The sequence below is a fragment of the Nematostella vectensis genome, chromosome 2, assembly GCF_932526225.1.
Source record: "Nematostella vectensis chromosome 2, jaNemVect1.1, whole genome shotgun sequence".
NCBI classification, from domain to species: domain Eukaryota; kingdom Metazoa; phylum Cnidaria; class Anthozoa; order Actiniaria; family Edwardsiidae; genus Nematostella; species Nematostella vectensis.
The window spans coordinates 11,610,549-11,631,449 of NC_064035.1; the positions used below are offsets into that span (position 1 = coordinate 11,610,549).

Consider the following 20,901-nt stretch of genomic DNA (forward strand, 5'->3'; position numbering starts at 1 on the left):
GCCTCTCCTAGTGACCCAAATCCCGCTTCCTTGTCTAAGTTTAGGGTGAATCCCATAACCCCTGTGTCCCTGGCATGTGTTGTATTAATGAGAATTTGTGATAGCTTTACGGTGTCCCACTATTTCATGCGAATCAATGCAGGGTGAGGAAGTGGGGGTATCCATAAAAACAAACGAGGGCTATCGTCGGCAAATCAATTTTAACTAATTTTGTTTAAGGAATAGCACCTTGGATGTGGTCAACAGCAATTCATGCCCCTTGAAGATAGCACATTAGGTGTGGTCGAAAGAAATTAGCACCGTTTAGCACATCTCAATTTGTACAAAGAAATATAATGTACATAGGTGTAGTCTGAAAAAAAAATTATGTCTAGTCTAGCGTCTAGACTCGTCTAGGGTGACGAATCCAGAACGGCTATCTAGACAACTGCCTTGCCAACTAGACAAACCCCCAATCTTTGCATTTTGGATCACTTTTATCAGGAATTATTTGCCGCATTTGAATTTGCCCAGACTTAGCCTTAAAACCAAACTGAAACATAAATCACGAAATCAAATACCAGAGAAATATGTCCGTCCCAGCCATCTGCGACACGGGGCTCCTGTATGAAAACATGATAAGGCCTGGGTATGAGCACACCGCTGACCCAAAAAAAATCGAAATTACCTTCATTTCCCGGCATAAATCATAAAGAAGAAGTTAGTCTCCTAGAAACTAAACTCATGGGTATTTATTTTCCAGATGATAGGTATTTTCTTAAGTCGAATATATTCTTAATGATTTTCTTTTTCCTATTCCTTTATAGCCAGTAATCGCGAATGGCAAAAAGGTTTTATAGCTGCTATCCAAGAAGGTGATTTGAATAGTGTCCAAGAAGCATGTCAGGGAGATGTTACAGGAGCATTGAATACGGTAAGATAGTAGATAGACTCCAAGTATTGTCCAGCAGACCAGAAACTACACATGCCATTTTTTTTCTTATTGTATATAACATATAGAAACAAGCAATGTCCGAAGTTGTGACAATCATATATTTTTTTGTTTCGCAGCTTGGATTCCGTGCATTGCATTTTTTGGCGGAGGGGAAAAAATTTAGTCCAGAGGTATTTGAGTGGCTTTGCGACAAGGGCTGTGATATCAATGCAAGCACTAAAGTAAGTTCAATTTAAATTATTTCATTGACACTGTTCTTTTTTAAACAGTCACTAAAACTTGAAGTTTTGAGGTTTCAGTCCCGAAGCAACCTTTAAAATATAGGAGGGGCACAATATTTAAACATTAAGAAAATATTTGAGGCACAGCCACGCCCCTACTGGTCATTTCCTTGTGGTTTTTCAAAATATTGGGGTAGGGGGGTGGGGGGGGGCATGTACCCCCAGTACCCTTCCCCCTGCTACGTTCCCAGGTGTTCAGTTCACTGTTGCCATGGTTAGGCTATGGTTAAAGTTTCAGTCAACTGAACCCAGCTTGATCTTGGTTGACTTTTTGTGCAGTTGCACAAGCACACTCTACCTTTGATGTCAATAGCAAATAATCAAGGAGTCAATCCTTGTGTCGCAGGTTGCAATTGTCATGGGATCTAAAATGATTCTCAAACAAATAAGGATGACAATTGACTCCTTGCTAATAGGATATTCCTGCTATAAGTACACACACTTGTTTTTATTCAGAAATGCTGAGGCCGGCTACCACACCTACCAGATTGTATAGTTTGACGAATCTAATACAGTAACAGACATGCTGTGTGCGTGTGCATTTCGGCTGGAATTGCCTATTGGGTTTTGACATCTCAACTATGGTATCTAAAGTGAGGGTACAATATGAACCAGGATCAACCTGGGTTCAGAGTTAACTGAGACCTCGGTTGGCATCCAAGTGTAACCATGGCATATGTATTCCAGAGGGGATGGTTTTAGTAAAAATGTACTCAGCACTTTTCCCATCTTTTATTATTAATATTTTACCTGGTGTGTAGCTCTGTAGCTTCTTTCTTTGAAAAATTGTCTTGGAGCCCCATAAAATTATACTCAAATTGATTTTGCTACTTAATCACTCATTGAATAGGATATATATATTGAGTAGCAAAGCATTTGATAGATGAGAAAACAATTTTTTGGAAATGAAAAGATTTATGGAAGATTTTAAGGAATTAATTCAGAAGAAATACTGCTCATTTTCAAGCCAATCGATTGGCAGTTTAACCTCACAAGTAACAAATCCCTGTTATATTAGGATTTTAATATAAAAATTTCAGGATTAATGATTTATCTAGGCCTAAAATTATGTAAATTTTGGGGTGGCTCTCTGATGTGACTGCCACAGTATTCTTAGTGCAAGACCTTCCCGTAATGTATACTGTGTAGATAGAAGAATGTATTTCTTGTTTCATCTCTCTCTTTTATCTGCATATTTGTTCCCTTCTCTAAATATTATTTTCGCCTTTTTTAACTTGTCATTATGTTGTGTTTGTTTATTAACAGAAGGGTAAAACATCCTTGCATTTAGCAGCAGAGTCTGGGAATACAGAAATGGTGATGCAATTATTGCAAAAATGTGCTGATGTGAATAAAACTGATGTAAGCTTCTGATTACAGTGGGATAATATAACATTATTTTGCAATTATACCAAGCAGCTGTTTGTTATATCTTAACACATTAACCACACTATTTACCACATCTCCTACCATCTTTTACCAAAATCTAGCTGTTGCACAGTTGTGTTATTTACCAGTTTCTTCTCTTATGTTATAGGAGTATGGTAACAATGCCTTGCATTTTGCTGCAAAGAGTGGTGAAGCAAAAGTTCTATGCGAACTCTTAATCAAATGTCATCATCAAGTCAATACAACAAATGAGGTATTTCATTTCATTGTTGAACATTTGTCTTTGTCAAGGTCTCATGTGCTGATAAAAAAAGTATTTTTTTTATATTAAGCCCCCATATCAGACATAATCTTTGCTTTGCTGTATAGTAACAAAAATTTATTTTATTCTATTTGGTTTTATGGGTAGGTGTGTGTGGGCTGTATCCTCTGCCATAGGCAAGGATGTGTTTATCAATGCCAGGCAAATGGTTCATAAGTTTAAAAGAAGGACCTGCAGTATAAAAGGGGTAACCTGGTTGGAGTCGTCATTAGCCCTAGACAATTACAAATCTCTGTAAACATAGAAAAACTAGAGCCCAAGATTGCTTTAATCATTCCTTAGTTAAAAAGAGTGTTATGTAAGCATGGGGCATGACAGAGAGCTAGGGTGTATGGAATTCATTTTCTCCAACAACAACAACAACAACAACAAAAACAACAACAACAGCAACAACAACAACAACAACAAATATGTGACATTTCACACGAAAACCAAACTCGCGAGTTTGCTGTTTCACAGAATATAAATGAAAAATTGTGCTGGTGTAACGGAAAATATGCGCTGGCGTAACAGAAAGCACCCAAACCCAGAAGAAAAGTTTGCGCACACGTTTTATGATGAGATATAGTTCAAAACCAGTCTTCACTTGTTTGAATGAGAAAATGAAATGACATGATTGAACAACCTTCTGTCCAGTTCTCAGAGATGATTTTGCACTGTTAATGCTTTTGCAATTTTGTTGTTTTTATACATTATTTCAAACTTGATATTAAACACAACAAAATCTAGTGGGAATGAAAACCTTGCATCTTTGACAGTGATCAGTGGTTTATACCTTGTTTAAACCTGTTTAACCCATTGACTCCTGGCTATTTTTTAGCTGAATTTACAAAAAACAGACAGAAAACAGATACCACCCCCAAACACTGCTTTTCCCAGCCAGCGGTATTCTAGCTTTCCAACAGTGCTTTGCAGTCCCATTTTTAATCCCTTTTTTGCTGTGCTGATACGAGCACAAATTGATGACTGCTTGTATTTTTCATGTTTTTCAGAGAGGTTATTCTGCTTTTTTTTCCTTGTATGATTTGAAATTTGTCAAAAACCTGGGCTATTTTTTGGATGACGATTTATCCCTTAGACTGATGCCTGAGTACTGTATCTTCTTCTTGTGTGTCTTTATTTTGTATTTATGAATTTTTTGGGTTGTGGGTACTTCTCAAGGCTGGTACAGACCATGAGGGGTCAATGTGTTATGGTCAGGGTTATAAATCAGCTCAGCCTGTCAGCTGGTACAGTATTTTCCAGCCTTAGTCCCGGTTTTCTCAATACCACTTTTCCTGGGAGTGAATATAAATATATCTGCATCAATTTACCAGAATCCAAAGTTTGTGTTATTATCATGAGAGCTTACAAAACCTTTGAACGATAACAATCGATACGAACGATATATATATATATATATACCTATGCTTTCGCAATCATAAGTCCAGTATGAGAACCAACAAGAAAACATGTGAAGTCGCCAAGCACTTCAACTGCAGCAAGCATAATTTGAGTGATTTTGATTTCATTGTAATTAAAACAATAGCTAGGCAGGATCTGATTGGTCTAGACAGTGTTCTTCTCAATAGAGAAGCATACTGGATGATGCAATTATTTACTTTGGCTCCCCATGGTCTAAATAAACGCAGGGAGTATAAGTCGAAGAATCGAATTCATTTCAATAACACATAGCTTTATCAACAATTTGTAATCGCCATTAAAATGATGTAATTTAAGTACACTATCTTTAAAGAATTCACAAGTTGTAAGTATGTAAGGTTGTAATTTTTAGCCCATTGTATTTTTTAGCTTTTTAACTTATTTTATACTGAAAAAGGCCGAAGGGCCGAAACGTTTAGAAATTTTTAATAATGTTGGGAATCGTAGCATCTTTCTTCACACTACTATATTTATATTTTCGCTACTGAGCCCTGGTATCTTGGATCCTTTTAGATAGACTGGCTGTTGGCTGACTATATATATATATATATATATATATATATATATATATATATATATATATATATATATAGTGTTGGTTTGAGAAAAATACAAACTACATAGGTTTCCCTACAGGTCTGTTTCGTGGTTGCCCACTCATCAGGGGCAAAGTTTTTTTGCAAATCCCCTGATGAGTGGGCAACCACGAAACAGACCTGTAGGGAAACCTATGTAGTTTGTATTTTTCTCAAACCAACACTATACACCGCTCTACTTTCGAGTATTGAGCACTTTCTATGAAAGCCTTCAACCATCATTTTATATATATATATATATATATATATATAAATATATATATATATATATCCAGTATAAAACTTCAAATATTCAGAAAATTGCATCTTTTTTTTTTCTTGATGTTATCTGGTCAGTCTGGTCATCTTATCTGGAAAATATTAATTTTAGTTGCTAACACCTATTTGGTATTTTTTGGAAATTTCAGGATAGTGAAACACCTATGTTTTGGGCTGTCAAGTCCCTGAATAAAGAAAGTGTCAGGATATTAAGAAGTTATGATGCAAATGCAGATAAAAAAGTAAGTGTTATATACCTATTTCAAATAAGGTTGCATTTGAGCATCTATGTGTTATAACCCTTAATGGCTCATGGGAAATGTTAAATGGCTGAATCCTGGTCTTCTTGAACCATGCCATTGTTTACAGACACAAAAACAAGAATGCTACAAATTTCATGACCTGGATTTGTTTTTATTTACCCTCACATGTATCCTCATTTATTTGATACCCATGGTTCATGAAGCACTGTGGGCTGCGACTCATGGATTCTCTGAGTGCATTATTTGAAATAGGTGAATGTGTGTTATTTGCCTTTTATGCATGTTGTAATTTTTATTCAAGTGCATTAAATTATTTACATATTTCTCTCATAGTCTCTGTTGAAAGCAAAAACTGAAAACAGGCAGGATATCACGGAGATCCTTAAGTCCCCACCACCCCCTCGGCAGACAATTCAGGTATTTGTTTTTTTCCATTGTACTGTATGTTACCTGCATTTTTTACATTTTTGGCTGATCTAGAAAAAGACATCAGAGATAAGTCTCTTATAGTAAAAGAGGTGAATGTGTGTTATTTGCCTTTTATGCATGTTGTAATTTTTATTCAAGTGCATTTAATTTTTAACATATTTCTCTCATAGTCTCTGTTGAAAGCAAAAACTGAAAACAGGCAGGATATCACGGAGATCCTTGAGTCCCCACCACCTCCTCAGCAGACAATTCAGGTATTTGTTTTTTTCCATTGTACTGTATGTTACCTGCATTTTTTACATTTTTGGCTGATCTAGAAAAAGACATCAGAGATAAGTCTCTTATAGTAAAAGAGCATTGAGTCTTAATACTTTGTTACTATTAATAAACAGGTTTCTTTATTCTAGATGAAATGATTTTTATTTACAGAATCCAGTTTATCAAGGACCTGTGGCCATTGACCCAGGTATGTAAGATTCCAAACTAGTCTTATGGAAAAATCACCACTTAAAAGGCAGAGTGCAGAACAGGGTGGCAGTAGCGGATCTAAGGGGGGGGGGGGGGGGCTTAGAAGGGGGGGGGGGGGGGGTAAGTGTCCCTTTGGCTGCCTGTATTGTATGGAGGTAAAATAATGACAATCCTGGGTGGGGAAATGCTGAAATGGACTAGAGCCTTCAAAGAGTGGTTGTTGATTTTTCTACAGCATGCTTTAAAATTCTCTACATTTTGTAAAATATTGGTTAGATAAGGTAAACTAGAATAGTTAGGGTTATCTTTATGTGACCTATAGGTTGTCAGTGTGAATTCCAATTATTGCCAAATGGCAGTTCTATGGCCGAAAGGTGTTTATTGGAAGTAATCATTTGTAAAAGTAAAGGTCTGAAGCGATATCAGAACAATATTTTAATTATGTTAAACTGATAGTTGTACTGTATGTTTCATTTAATATGTTTCTGAATTCGGAACAAATATTATGATGTCCATCGGTCCTTTCGATCTTAGAACTACCATTTGTCAGTCACCATTTGCCGTTTGCAGTGACAACGTTTTTTTTTTAAAAAGGTGTATGTGTTTTGTATGTATTTTGCAATAGGTGTATACAGTACTGACGGAAAGTAATGCAAAAGAAATTGGCCGAAGTTCACCGAATTACGTCCTTTTGTTTTCAATCCGTAATTTCGGATGTTTTCGCCGAAGTTCGGTTACGGTATTTTTGGCTGTTTAAACCAGCCGAAATTTCGGCATACGAATTTCGGCGAAGTTTTAGGGCTATTGTTTTCGATTTTCGTTTGAAGTGAGCTCTTAATCTGTACACCGTACTTTCCTAAGGCCGAGACAGCATTCGAAGGCTCTATGTTATTTAGGAGAACAGACACATGGGATCATCGAACAACACACGATTTGCGCTTCAAGGCAAGTAAATTTAACTTAACGCAGGTCAAAAAGGCTAAAAACGTTTAAGCGTGGAAAATTTACTTCTTCGTATCGTTAATGTTAGCTTTATCATCGAAGCTCCACACACACGCGATCATCGAACAACACATGTGACATAAGAAATATGTTAACCCATTGACTCCTGGCTTTTTTTGAGCTGAATTTTCAAAAAACAGACTGAAAACAGATACCTCCCCCCCTATTCTGAGTTTTATACAGCCCGTCAAAGTCAAACACAGCTGCACCTAGTCAGCGGTATCCAAGCTTTCCAACAGTGCTTTGCGGTCCCCACTTTTAATCCCTCGTCGTTGTGCTGAAGCGAGCACAAGTTGATGGTTGCTTGTATTTTTCATAAAAATACAGCTATGAGCATATTAGGAGAGCGTCTCAGGACATCATGAAGTCTTTTGGGGCATAATTGAGTGCTTTGCTTATGGATATTTGCAAGCAAAGGTGGATTCATGATGATTTTTTCTTGTTTGGCTTTGCCTGGATGAGAAAATAATTTTCTAATGAATCACCACAGCTCTCCTAAATGATGTCTTTTCTGAAACCAAATTGATTCCAAAATTGTTTACACTGCTATTCTGGGTCTGTATGACCTGGAATTGATTTGTTTGGCTTTGGGGTGAAAAGACCATCTGACTTTGGGGAGAGAAGTGTTGACTGGCCCTCCCCTCGTGAATTTTCCCCTGGATCTCCCAGAATGCTTTGCAATCCGTAAAGACATCTTCGTGGTTGTACAAGCCTTCAAGTAGTGGACATTGTGTTTTGAGGCCATGGGAATGTACCTGGAGGATCAGAATAAAGGTATCTATTTGTGTCTTGAGCTGTGTTTGCTGATCTCTCTCCCTTGTGTGGTATTTTGAGCGTTTTATTGAGAGGGGTGATTCTGCTTTTCTCTCCTTGTTCGATTTGAGATTTGTCAAAGAACCTGTGCTATTATTTGGCTTAAGAGTAGATGCCAACACCTTGGTTGTATGCATATCTGCAAGACCATTTATCCCTTAGACTGATGCCTGAGTATCTTTATCTTGTTGTGTTTATTTTGCATTTATGAATTTTTTGGGTTGTGGGTACTTCCCAAAGCCGGTACAGGCCGGTTGAGGGGTCAATGTGTTAAGCATGGAAAATAGATTTCATTCGTATAAAAATTGTTCGGAGTTTGATGTTTACATGTGTATGTGACCGCGGAAAGCATGTCGCTTTTGCGTAGTCCAGACAATGGAAATGTCACGCATCTCAAGATCTTTACATTCATCTCGCTGTTCTAAAGCTTTATTATAACAATCATGTAATGTTAGCCTAAAGTATTTTGGTTTCCCCTATTCTAAAAGCTATCATACAGCTCGATGATATTTGCAAAACGCGGCTTGATATTTTCATGATATTTTTAGAACTCGCGGGAAGACCCGGGGAACAATAATAATAATAACTTTATTCCAATAAATACCAATACAGGTATATTAGGATAATATTTAAAGTAGGTTGGCTTATATGCCTATCCACTATTCATAATATTTAATTACAGTCATGCGTCATGCAATGGCGTCTAACGTTAGCTTCTGATAATTTTTTTTCTAGTTTAAAATTTGTCTTGATCTTGCAATAAGTGCGTAGCTTTCCACTATTTTGATTTAACTGTGCCTGTGTTTTCCAAAATGTTGCATAACTTTTATATAGTACTTTCTTAATATATTTTCCTAGGGTATGAATTTGTTGGCCTTCAACATCTATTTCCTGTAGTGTCTTTAAATCACACCAAGCAAATAGGGAATTGATAAACCTTACAGGGACATTAGATGTTGAAGAAAGGCTGATCTTCGCCGTTTCCCCCACTAAGGTGTTTTCATATATCCTACTTTTTATTCGGCACCAATATTTTGCCACCAGGGAAGAAATTTGTACTATTAGTGGGGCTTTTCCCAGTTCTCCATATATAGTTAAATTTGTAGTTTTTGAGTGGACTCCTAGTATACGCTTGAAAAACTTCAGTTGTAGTTTTTCGAAAGGGTGTCTACAAAACGAAGACCTAAAACCTAATACCTAAAACCTGTGACCCCAAAAGCTACGACCCCTAAAGCTACGACCCCCCCCCCCCCAAATTCAGTTATTATTTAGTCTACCTTTTGTTTCCCAAATGGCTACACAGCGCGAAAGGTTCATATGGAATCAGTGATCCTAATGAGGTAATTCAGCAAATTTTGTTGTGCTTTTCATGGAGGAAATATTCTCATGTGCGCGCCAATGTCAATGAACAATTTTAATCGTCGTTTATTATTTGTCCCATTAAAAATTGTAGTTGCACTCATTTTTCAGACACGCTCCTTTGCCCGAAAAATTATCCCCAAAACTCTCCCGGTAACCTAACAGACCCGGCAATTACCGGTTATTTAGAAAAATGCCCCCAGAGAAGTTTTCGAACTCCCTGGCGAGGAAGAGCGTTTATCAAAACAAAGCTTTTGCGTAGCGTGCCGATACGGGTTCCCGACATAATTTCCAAAGTTTAAGTTGTCTGTAGACAACTTGCACCCCAAAAATTGCTGTGGCATCGACATTTTTCGAAAGAAAGACAAAGAACAAGTAAATAAAGTATCATTTCGTAAAAAAAACTTGTAATAATTTCGCAAAGCTGTTTATATTTTTAGGCGCACTGTGACAGCTAAATGTCAAATCATTTGACAGAGATGAAACCTGATTGGTTGGAAGGAAATCCGATAAAATGATGTAAGCCTTGATTGGCCCACTTTTTCCGGGCAGTGGAATGGTTTTCTCTGTGATGAAAACTTTCTACATCTCGACACAACTAGAACATGAAGCGATTGTTGCGGACCAAAAACTAATACTTTAGATTTTTTCATATTAACTGTGAGCTTCCATTTATCTGCGTACATTTTTAGTTTCTGGAGGCAATTTTCGTCGAGTCGAAGAGTCGGATAGTATAACCAAATCATCAGCATAGAGGAAACAGTAAAGTTTTGATGTATTACCGAGTTTTACTGGGCCGCACGATGAAGAGAATATTTCTGGAATATCATTGATGAAGATGTTGAAAAGGGTTGGGCTTAGGTTGCATCCCTGTTTCACCCCAACGTAAGAAGAAAAGGAAGGCGTTATACCCTGGTCTAGCTAACTGATGATCTAACATCTGAATACATACTTTGTAAAAGGGTGATAAATCTTCCGCTTCACGCGCGGCTTTCGGGTTATTGATTATAAAATCGATCAACTCGAACTGAGAATTGGAAAAAGAAGTGTCATGGAGTGTTCGGTCCTGTTAGTTTCTTCATAAAGAAATATACCCGCAAATATACAAGAACAACGGTATTCTCAAGTCATTACGACCAGAGTGAAGTTAGTTCCTTATTCGCAGTTCCTTTTTCGTCTGTTTCCTTATTCGCTCAGTTCCTTATTCAAATCCGGGGGGGGGTACTTACATGATACCTTTTAATTCGAGTTGAAACAGTATTTAGGCATAACAGTTTATTCAGAACAAGTCCAACAGCATTTTCTTCGGGTAAATTTGGATGCTTTAACGTGCTCGCTGCTAAGCGGAGCTGTGAACATGAGACTCTATCTGCTACAAAAGGTCAAATTACGCTATGCGTGCAATCGCTTTCACAAATGAATCTAGCAAAAAAGAGGAAATCTACCTCTCATCTAATAAATGTATTTATATCTTGGGCTCTCTTTCCAAACGCATTAATATATTTAGAGGATAAATATTCACGCTTTACTTGACTACGTACGCGTGTAGAAGGAAACCACAATTTGACAGATAGTGCTTGTTGTCAATTAACACCTTGGCTACCAGATAAGGCCCTGTCAAAACAAATAGATTAGGGCCGAGACACGAATAGGGAACTGTTCCTTATTCAAGTTAGTTTTCGCGAATAAGGAAATGGAATCTCCCAACGTCCGATTTCGTTTTACCACTTATCCGAATAAAGAATAGACTATGAAGAGGATTGTCAGTGTTTGCTCATCATTTCTCAATAAAGGAAATGAAATTTCATAACGCCCGATTTCGCTTTAACGACTCCTTTCGAAAGAGTTCTCGAAAAAGCAAATGGTATTTCATAACTCCCGATCTCGTTTTAACTACTTATCCGAATAAGGAATAGACTAAAAAGAGGGTCGTTAGTGTTTTCTAAACATTTCTCGAATAAAGAAATGGAATTTCATAGCGCCCGATCTCGTTTTAACTACTTATCCGAATAAGGAATAGACTAAAAAGATGGTCGTTAGTGTTTTCTAAACATTTCTCGGATAAGGAAATGGTATTTCATAACGCCTGATTTCGTTTTAACTACTTATCCGAATAAGGAATAGACTAAAAAGAGGGTCGTTTGTGTTTCCTAAACATTTCTCGAATAAGGAAATGGAATCTCCCATTGTCCGATTTCGTTTTACCACTTATCCGAATAAGGAATAAACTATGAAGAGGATTGTCAGTGTTTGCTCATCATTTCTCAATAAAGGAAATGAAATTTCATAACTCCCGATTTCGCTTTAACTACTCCTTTCGAAAGAGTTCTCGAAAAAGGAAATGGTATTTCATAACTCCCGATCTCGTTTTAACTACTTATCCGAATAAGGAATAGACTAAAAAGAGGGTTTTTTATATTTTCTAAACATTTCTCGAATAAGGAAATGGAATCTCATAACGCCCGATCTCGTTTTAACTACTTATCCGAATAAGGAATATACTAAAAAGAGGGTCGTTAGTGTTTTCTAAACATTTCTCGAAAAAGGAAATGGTATTTCATAACGCCTGATTTCTTTTTAAATATTTATTCGAATAAGGAATCTACTTTAAAGAGGATTGTTAGTATTTTCTCACAATTTGTTTAGAGGAGTATATTCGCGCTTTAGTTGACTACGTAAGTATGTCGTGTGAATTTGACCTTGCTAACAAAACCACAATTTGATAGATAGTGCTTGTTGTCAATTAACACCTTGGCTACTAGATAAGGCTCTGACAAAACAAATAGATTAGTGCAGTGACACGAATAGGGAACTGTTCCTTATTCAAGTTAGTTTTCGCGAATAAGGAAATGGAATCTCCCAACGTCCGATTTCGTTTTACCACTTATCCGAATAAGGAATAGACTATGAAGAGGATTGTCAGTGTTTGCTCATCATTTCTCAATAAAGGAAATGAATTTTCATAACGCCCTTTTTCGCTTTAACGACTCCTTTCGAAAAAGTTCTCGAAAAAGGAAATGGTATTTCATAACTCCCGATCTCGTTTTAACTACTTATCCGAATAAGGAATAGACTAAAAAGAGGGTCGTTAGTGTTTTCTAAACATTTCTCGAATAAGGAAATGGTATTTCATAACGCCTGATTTCGTTTTAACTACTTATCCGAATAAGGAATAGACTAAAAAGAGGGCCGTTTGTGTTTTCTAAACATTTCTCGAAAAGGAAAAAGGTATTTCATAACGCCTGATTTCCTTTTTTCTAAAGCGCGAATATACTCCTCTAAACAAATTGTGAGAAAATACTAACAATCCTCTTTAAAGTAGATTCCTTATTCGAATAAATATTTAAAAAGAAATCAGGCGTTATGAAATACCATTTCCTTTTTCGAGAAATGTTTAGAAAACACTAACGACCCTCTTTTTAGTATATTCCTTATTCGGATAAGTAGTTAAAACGAGATCGGGCGTTATGAGATTCCATTTCCTTATTCGAGAAATGTTTAGAAAATATAAAAAACCCTCTTTTTAGTCTATTCCTTATTCGGATAAGTAGTTAAAACGAGATCGGGAGTTATGAATAACCATTTCCTTTTTCGAGAACTCTTTCGAAAGGAGTAGTTAAAGCGAAATCGGGAGTTATGAAATTTCATTTCCTTTATTGAGAAATGATGAGCAAACACTGACAATCCTCTTCATAGTTTATTCCTTATTCGGATAAGTGGTAAAACGAAATCGGACGTTGGGAGATTCCATTTCCTTATTCGAGAAATGTTTAGGAAACACAAACGACCCTCTTTTTAGTCTATTCCTTATTCGGATAAGTAGTTAAAACGAAATCAGGCGTTATGAAATACCATTTCCTTATCCGAGAAATGTTTAGAAAACACTAACGACCCTCTTTTTAGTCTATTCCTTATTCGGATAAGTAGTTAAAACGAGATCGGGCGCTTTAAAATTCCATTTCTTTATTCGAGAAATGTTTAGAAAACACTAACGACCCTCTTTTTAGTCTATTCCTTATTCGGATAAGTAGTTAAAACGAGATCGGGAGTTATGAAATACCATTTCCTTTTTCGAGAACTCTTTCGAAAGGAGTCGTTAAAGCGAAATCGGGCGTTATGAAATTTCATTTCCTTTATTGAGAAATGATGAGCAAACACTGACAATCCTCTTCATAGTCTATTCCTTATTCTGATAAGTGGTAAAACGAAATCGGACGTTGGGAGATTCCATTTCCTTATTCGAGAAATGTTTAGGAAACACAAACGACCCTCTTTTTAGTCTATTCCTTATTCGGATAAGTAGTTAAAACGAAATCAGGCGTTATGAAATACCATTTCCTTATCCGAGAAATGTTTAGAAAACACTAACGACCCTCTTTTTAGTCTATTCCTTATTCGGATAAGTAGTTAAAACGAGATCGGGCGCTTTAAAATTCCATTTCTTTATTCGAGAAATGTTTAGAAAACACTAACGACCCTCTTTTTAGTCTATTCCTTATTCGGATAAGTAGTTAAAACGAGATCGGGAGTTATGAAATACCATTTCCTTTTTCGAGAACTCTTTCGAAAGGAGTCGTTAAAGCGAAATCGGGCGTTATGAAATTTCATTTCCTTTATTGAGAAATGATGAGCAAACACTGACAATCCTCTTCATAGTCTATTCCTTATTCTGATAAGTGGTAAAACGAAATCGGACGTTGGGAGATTCCATTTCCTTATTCGCGAAAACTAACTTAAATAAGGAACAGTTCCCTATTCGTGTCACTGCACTAATCTATTTGTTTTGACAGAGCCTTATCTGGTAGCCAAGGTGTTAATTGACAACAAGCACTATCTGTCAAATTGTGGTTTCCTTCTGCACGCTTACGTAGTCAAGTAAAGCGTGAATATTTCTCCTCTAAATATATTAATGCGTTTGGAAAGAGAGCCCAAGATATAAATACATTTATTAGATGAGAGGTAGATTTCCTCTCTTTTGCTAGATTCATTTGTGAAAGCGATTGCACGCATAGCGTAATTTGACCTTTTGTAGCAGATAGAGTCTCATGTTCACAGCTCCGCTTAGCAGCGAGCACGTTAAAGCATCCAAATTTACCCGACGAAAATGCTGTTGGACTTGTTCTGAATAAACTGTTATGCCTAAATACTGTTTCAACTCGAAGTAAAAGGTATCATGTAAGTAACCCCCCGGATTTGAATAAGGAACTGAGCGAACAAGGAAACAGACGAAAAAGGAACTGCGAATAAGGAACTAACTTCACTCTGGTGTGATTACGTGTTTTGATTTCCCTTCGTTCAATGTACGGTATCCCTCCCTGCTAATAATGATAAAACCCTGTGTCGCTCTGCCAACAAACATTTAGTATCTGTACATTCTCTAGATTTTCTGCTGTACATATTAGCCCATCCGAAATTTGGGAAGGTGAAATACGGAGAAATTCGGCTAGAATGCGTTTGCCTTAGAATCGTCGCTCAGTCGAAAATCGCCGAAGATCGGGAGCGTGTAAAACAAAAGAATTTCGGCCGTGCCGAAATTTGCCGAAGTTCGGGTGTAGGTAATTCAGCGAACTTCGGCCAATTTCTTTTGCATTACTTTCCGTCAGTACTGTACTTTATGCTGTGTAGCATGCCAATAGAACCAAGGGTAAACCCCTCACTAGTTTGACTAGTCCTCACCTAAACCCATTGGTTCGTTAGTGACTGAGTATATCTTTGGTACTATACCCACAAGGTTACTCCTTCACTGACCATTAAAAAAGTTCAAATTTATCCAACAAACATTAATAATTTAAGGGAATTCCTTTACATTTTATATTGCTGCAGCAATAGCCCCTGGTACAGTCATCTACATTACTGTGACGGGCAATGCTACAGCAGCTATCGGAGCTAACGCCAGTGTCAGCATGTAAGTAGGAGAATTCCTCTTTTGTCTTCAATACTCCTTCTTTAGCTTTCCTGTACGGTGCTTATTAGGGGGTGGTGGCGCTTATTGTCTCTTCATTGTATGATCATCAAATGGATCCTATTGTCTTTTTTCTGTACATGCCAGCGTGTCATACATTGTATGATCATCAAATGGATTCTATTGTCTTTTTCTGTGCATGTTAGCGTGTCATACATTGTATGGTTATCAAATGGATCCTATTGTCTTTTTCTATGCATGAAGCGTGTTATACATTGTATGATCATCAAATGGGCCCTATTGTCTGTTCCTGTGCATGCCAGCATGCCATACATTGTATGATCATCAAATGGATCCTATTGTCTTTTTCTGTGCATGCCAGTGTGTCATACATTATATGATCATCAAATGAATCTTATTGTCTTTCTCTGTGCATGCCAGCATGTCATACATTGTATGATCATCAAATGGATCCTATTGTCTGTTCCTGTGCATGCTAGTGTGTCATACATTGTATGATCATCAAATGGACCCTATTGTCTTTTTCTATGCATGCCAGCGTGTCATACATTATATGATCATCAAATGAATCTTATTGTCTTTCTCTGTGCATGCTAGCGTGTCATACATTGCATGATCATCAAATGGATCCTATTGTCTGTTCCTGTGCATGCTAGTGTGTCATACATTATATGAGAATCAAATGGATTCTATTGTCTTTTTCTGTACATGTCAGCGTGTCATACATTCTATGATCATCGAATGGATCCTATTGCCTACTTCTGTGCTATTGTCCCTCATTGGCGAGATTATAAAGAAGGACGGTTTTTGCTTAAAGAAAGGTGTCTATGAGACATCTTTTTTATATTTGTTGGCTTTGTACTTTTGATGGGAAGGAAACTTACACTCTCGTCCAAAAAAAAAACTGTCTCATTCCATGAGTGTTTCAAAAGATGGCATTTCCCAAATTTTCAAATAGTGGTTAATCTACTAGATTACTGTAAATTTACTAGAGGGGGTAAGGGGCTTGTGGCAGGAGACCATGGCTGCCATAACTGGACTCATTACATGTTGTACTTGTACTGCGAGGAAGGGCTTCCCTCCACATTCTACTGTTATGGGTCTGAAAACAGAGAGGATACCGAAGTAGGGGCTGTATTTTAGGTACAGTGCTACCTTATATCCTGCTGATATTGTGCTATATTGTGATCATCAAAGGTCATCGTCTGAAGATAGAACAAGCAGAGATGAGAAAGACACTGCAGCTGTCGATGACACTGTTTCTCGTCGACCTTTACCCTCAGCACCGCCAGAACCTAGGTACAGTGACGACTGAAATTGTAGCCTCCTCCCACTGACCCAAAGCCTGCCCAAGCGACAGAGCAAAAAAAGGCAAGTTTTCCCAAAATAAGGTCTGGTTAACTTTGACAAGCTTGAATTTTTGCATAGAGGTTCCTTGTTATGTAAACCAACATATCAAAAAGTGTTTTTTTTCTTATGGATTCATCTTCGAGATATGAGACTTAAAGTGCAATTTTCAAATGTTTAAAGTATGTATTCGTTTTTAGGGAGAAGTCGGTCTCTGATCAGAAATAAAGCCAACTTTGCTCGCTATAATATCTAAATTTAATATCTTCTAAATTTCTTTAAAATTTGAAATTTAGCTTTTGGTCAGAGGAAATCCTTGTATGCGGAAATTTGAGCTTATATATTGAGAACTCGAAAATTTCATGCCATTTTTTTGCTCTGTCTCCCAAGCCCATGTGAGTCAACCTAAAAGGCTGGCGCAGCGATATCTTAAAGTTAATAGGAATTGAAGTGAAATGTATTGCAGGTTGTCAGCAGAACTTTAGCATTTTAGTCAATTTACCGCCAACTTATGCCGGGAGTTAATGATGTGTTTTGTTTAGTTATGAGTCAACAGGAATTGGCCCCTCCCCAATTGTAGGCGGGTCCATATTGTTTTCAGGATACTTTGGGAGAAGGTAACTCTAGGTATCGTCTAGGTCTAGTGAAAGGAAGTGCAAAAATGATTGGAATGTTGTCAATCATTGTGGTCACGCATAAAGATTGTCATGCGCACTAGCACGGCAAGCATGTAGTGCGTTACCTCCGAAGTCAATAATAATCGTATAATCATCATGAAGGTCACGGCAAGTCCAAGAGTAACCCACTGGCATGCCTGCGCTGGAAGGTCCTCCTTCGAACACCCATTGGCTGAGAACCTATTTAAACGAAACTAGATCTTGCACGCAGGGTTGACTGGGATACCTGAGATCTTGCCCTCAATGTGCTATCACATCAGGGTTAAATTTATTTTAACACCCAAAGTGAGTCCTATTGTATTAACAATGTAATTTTATTGAAATGTAAGTAACAAGTAAACAACAACATTTATTTATTTAGAATATCCAAATGGCTGGTTACTAATGTTTTGTTGGTTGATCTTTATAAGTACAGGGGAGTATTTCTAGAGTGCCTTTTTACTAGAGATTTTATAATAATTTCTGTCAAACCCCCAGAAATAAGGTAGAGACATCCCTTTTTGGGAACTTATGCACTAGTCATTTGAAACCCCCCACCCCCATGGGGTTAACGTGGGGGTTTAGAACACTTTTGAACAAGAAGCTGTCCCGAGGGGGTGGGGCAATTGACAGTTTTTTAATTTGTCCCCACCCTGGGGGTTTGGGAAAAGTGAATAGTGTCACAAATGTCATGTAAGTTTCTGGCTTGAACTTTTTTATCTTTTGTAGCAAGCAATTCCATGTATCAGCGTGTGGCCAGCTGCACGGCGAAATGTGCAAAAACGCTTATGAATGATAACTAATGCGAGATGAACATGATTTATTTTTTCCATCTTTTAGGTAACTGTTATTTTCATAGTTATTGGTACAAATGTACTCGCTGAAGTGTACTGGCTTTGAAAGATAAAGGCTTATTTTAGATGACTTGTTGTCGGATAGTTGCCCATAGCATCCTGAGGGGTAGGGGCATTTGACTCGAGGGGTGGGGGCTTTTCTCTGTTTTGTACAGGGTCGAAGTCTAATCCCCCCACCCTTCCAAAGGACCGTGGGGGTTTCAATGACAAAGATTATATTATGTAAAACCATATAAGCATAAATCAAACAGAAAGGACGAAATTATTATTTTTGAAGTTCCTTTTTGAGAGAAGCAACCATCATTTTCCTGGTTCTAAAAGAAGTGTTTAGGCTGCACAGATAAAATATGGAGATGTGACTTAGAGTAATCAATCCAAATAACCAGTTATTCGTGTTGGCAGAGTCGTGTTCTATTTCTTTGTGAACCTGACTCACAGAGTAATGTCAGTCTTATTGGGATCAAGACATACTTCGGTTGAGTCACTTATTGAACTTCGTACAGCGTACAGGAGTTCTGGAATCTTGTCGAATTGTGGTTCGAATTTCATACGGCGATTTGCTGTTTTCCGAAGTTGCCAGTGAAGTTTGCTTAAATAAATCAGTTGATAGATATATAAGTTGCCTTCACGCTCAAATTTGGCAATCTGTCGGCCAAATTAGATTCGGTAAATACTCTAGTGTCGGTCTACCTGTGGAAATGGGCCAGCCTCCGCCAGGGTCTTCGTCAGCTAGACGCCATATTGAAAATTACCCAGAAGACCCTGGGGACGACGTTGTTGCATTTTATGACTGGGCTACCACAGGTATCCCAGTAACTAAACGTTTTTCGGGGTGCCAGTGAAGGTCTCTCGATTGGGCTTGCCGTCATAAGAGAGCATACAAAAGGGATGCGGTACGATACCCCACTTTATCTTAAAATTTACTTGTGTAAAGTAGCTATTGTAACAGCGATCAAGTAAACCCGGTCCTGTCCCCACATCTCGTCTCTGTCGTTGTTACAGAAAGCTCAATAATATACATTTGTACCACATTGCAATGAACAAATAAGAAACATAAAAGTTACATAATATTTTATCAGTGAACCTTGATAGAGACAAAGTTCGGACCCTTTAATTAGGCCTCTTTTAGGCAAGCTAAAATTTTTATAGAAAACGTATGATACTTTTTCGCATTTATTTTGCCCCAGAAACTGTCCTTAAAAACGAGATGTCCTTATTGAACAGGTTTCTTTAAAGAGGTTTTACTGTGTAGTATTCCATTTTTTGCACGATGAAACGCTTTTTCTGCTCTTGGGCGGAGTTTACTACATGCGATTTTCCAGGAGAGATATGCTTGTTTGGCATATTAAACCATAAAAGCAGATTTTGGCAGACGCTTTATTACGTAGTCTTCTTTACAGCCGCTCGTAGTGGGAACTTTGGGTGACTCCGACACGAGCGGCTACGAAGACTATTTATTACGCGCATCGGAGATTAAAGAAGGCATATTACAACCAAATAAGAGGAAAGTTCGTTGTTTATTTTCAGAATTTAGGCTAAAAACTAAAACATGTAATGATGTCATGAAAAAAAAACTGACACCATAGTTAAAGGATTAGGGTGTTTCAGTGCTAAATAAGCTTAAGTTACGGTTCATGTTCACCCTATAAAGAAAAATTTTGCATACAATTTTGCATACACATTTGAAATAAAATAGCTCTTTAATGGAATATGATATGGATAAAACGTAATACCATTTTGATGAATTACAACGCTGATGTAAATAGGGCTTTTTGCGTTATTCTAGGCCCGCGGTTAAGGTACTAACATTTTCGCTAAAGACAACAGTATGGTTCAGCGCATTTCGGCTTCTAACTAAAATGAAAAAAATCTCGTGGAAGGAAAAGCCATGTAATATGATTAATATTTAATGAAATGCTCCGTGTAAGAACTAGGCAACCAAACAGTATGTGCACAACATGACAAGGGATATTTTGATAATTTTGGTTATAGGTTTATAGGTTACAGCTTTTTTATGTGGGGAATATAATGACTTCTTCAAGCTATTGTTTTTGCTTGCTTCCACTAGTAAGCTTTATAAGTAAACGATATGCACGTTTTACACAATTTGTTCAAAATCTTACGTATCTTGAGTATTTTAAGCCTGCCTTCAATGTGTTTTTCTTGCCTAGGCGCGTACTCAGGATTGGCTGAGGAGAGTTGCGCAGTTATAGGTACAATATGGCAAAATTTGAAGATTCCTTAACCCATTGACTCCTGGCTATTTTTGAGCTGAATTTACAAAAAACAGACTGAAAACAGATACCTCCCCCCCTATTCTGAGTTTTATACAGCCCGTCAAAGTCAAACACAGCTGCACCTAGTCAGCGGTATCCAAGCTTTCCAGCAGTGCTTTGCGGTCCCCACTTTTAATCCCTCGTCGTTGTGCTGAAGCGAGCACAAGTTGATGGTTGCTTGTATTTTTCATCATAAATACAGCTATGAGCATATTAGGAGAGTGTCTCAGGAAATCATGAAGTCTTTTGGGGCATAATTGAGTGCTTTGCTTATGGATATTTGCAAGCAAAGGTGGATTCATGATGATT

At 37.4% G+C, this 20,901-nt stretch overlaps 1 protein-coding gene across 3 annotated transcripts; it reads left to right on the plus strand.

Annotated features, from left to right (window-relative positions):
- The first annotated feature begins 647 nt into the window (after positions 1-647).
- Positions 648-19,814, plus strand: LOC116604293 (ankyrin-1). 3 transcript variants are annotated; one of them, XM_048724140.1, is made up of 12 exons: positions 648-727; positions 807-913; positions 1,051-1,155; positions 2,482-2,577; positions 2,753-2,857; positions 5,352-5,444; positions 5,799-5,882; positions 6,065-6,148; positions 6,324-6,360; positions 15,360-15,441; positions 16,657-16,758; positions 17,586-19,814. In XM_048724140.1, exons 1-12 carry the CDS (start codon positions 724-726, stop codon positions 17,605-17,607), a joined length of 921 nt encoding a protein of 306 aa, XP_048580097.1. In that variant the 5' UTR covers positions 648-723; the 3' UTR covers positions 17,608-19,814. The 3 variants fall into 3 exon arrangements, with proteins under 3 accessions (XP_048580097.1, XP_048580098.1, XP_048580099.1); XM_048724141.1 differs by lacking the exon at positions 6,065-6,148; XM_048724142.1 differs by lacking the exon at positions 5,799-5,882.
- The last annotated feature ends 1,087 nt before the right edge of the window (positions 19,815-20,901 follow it).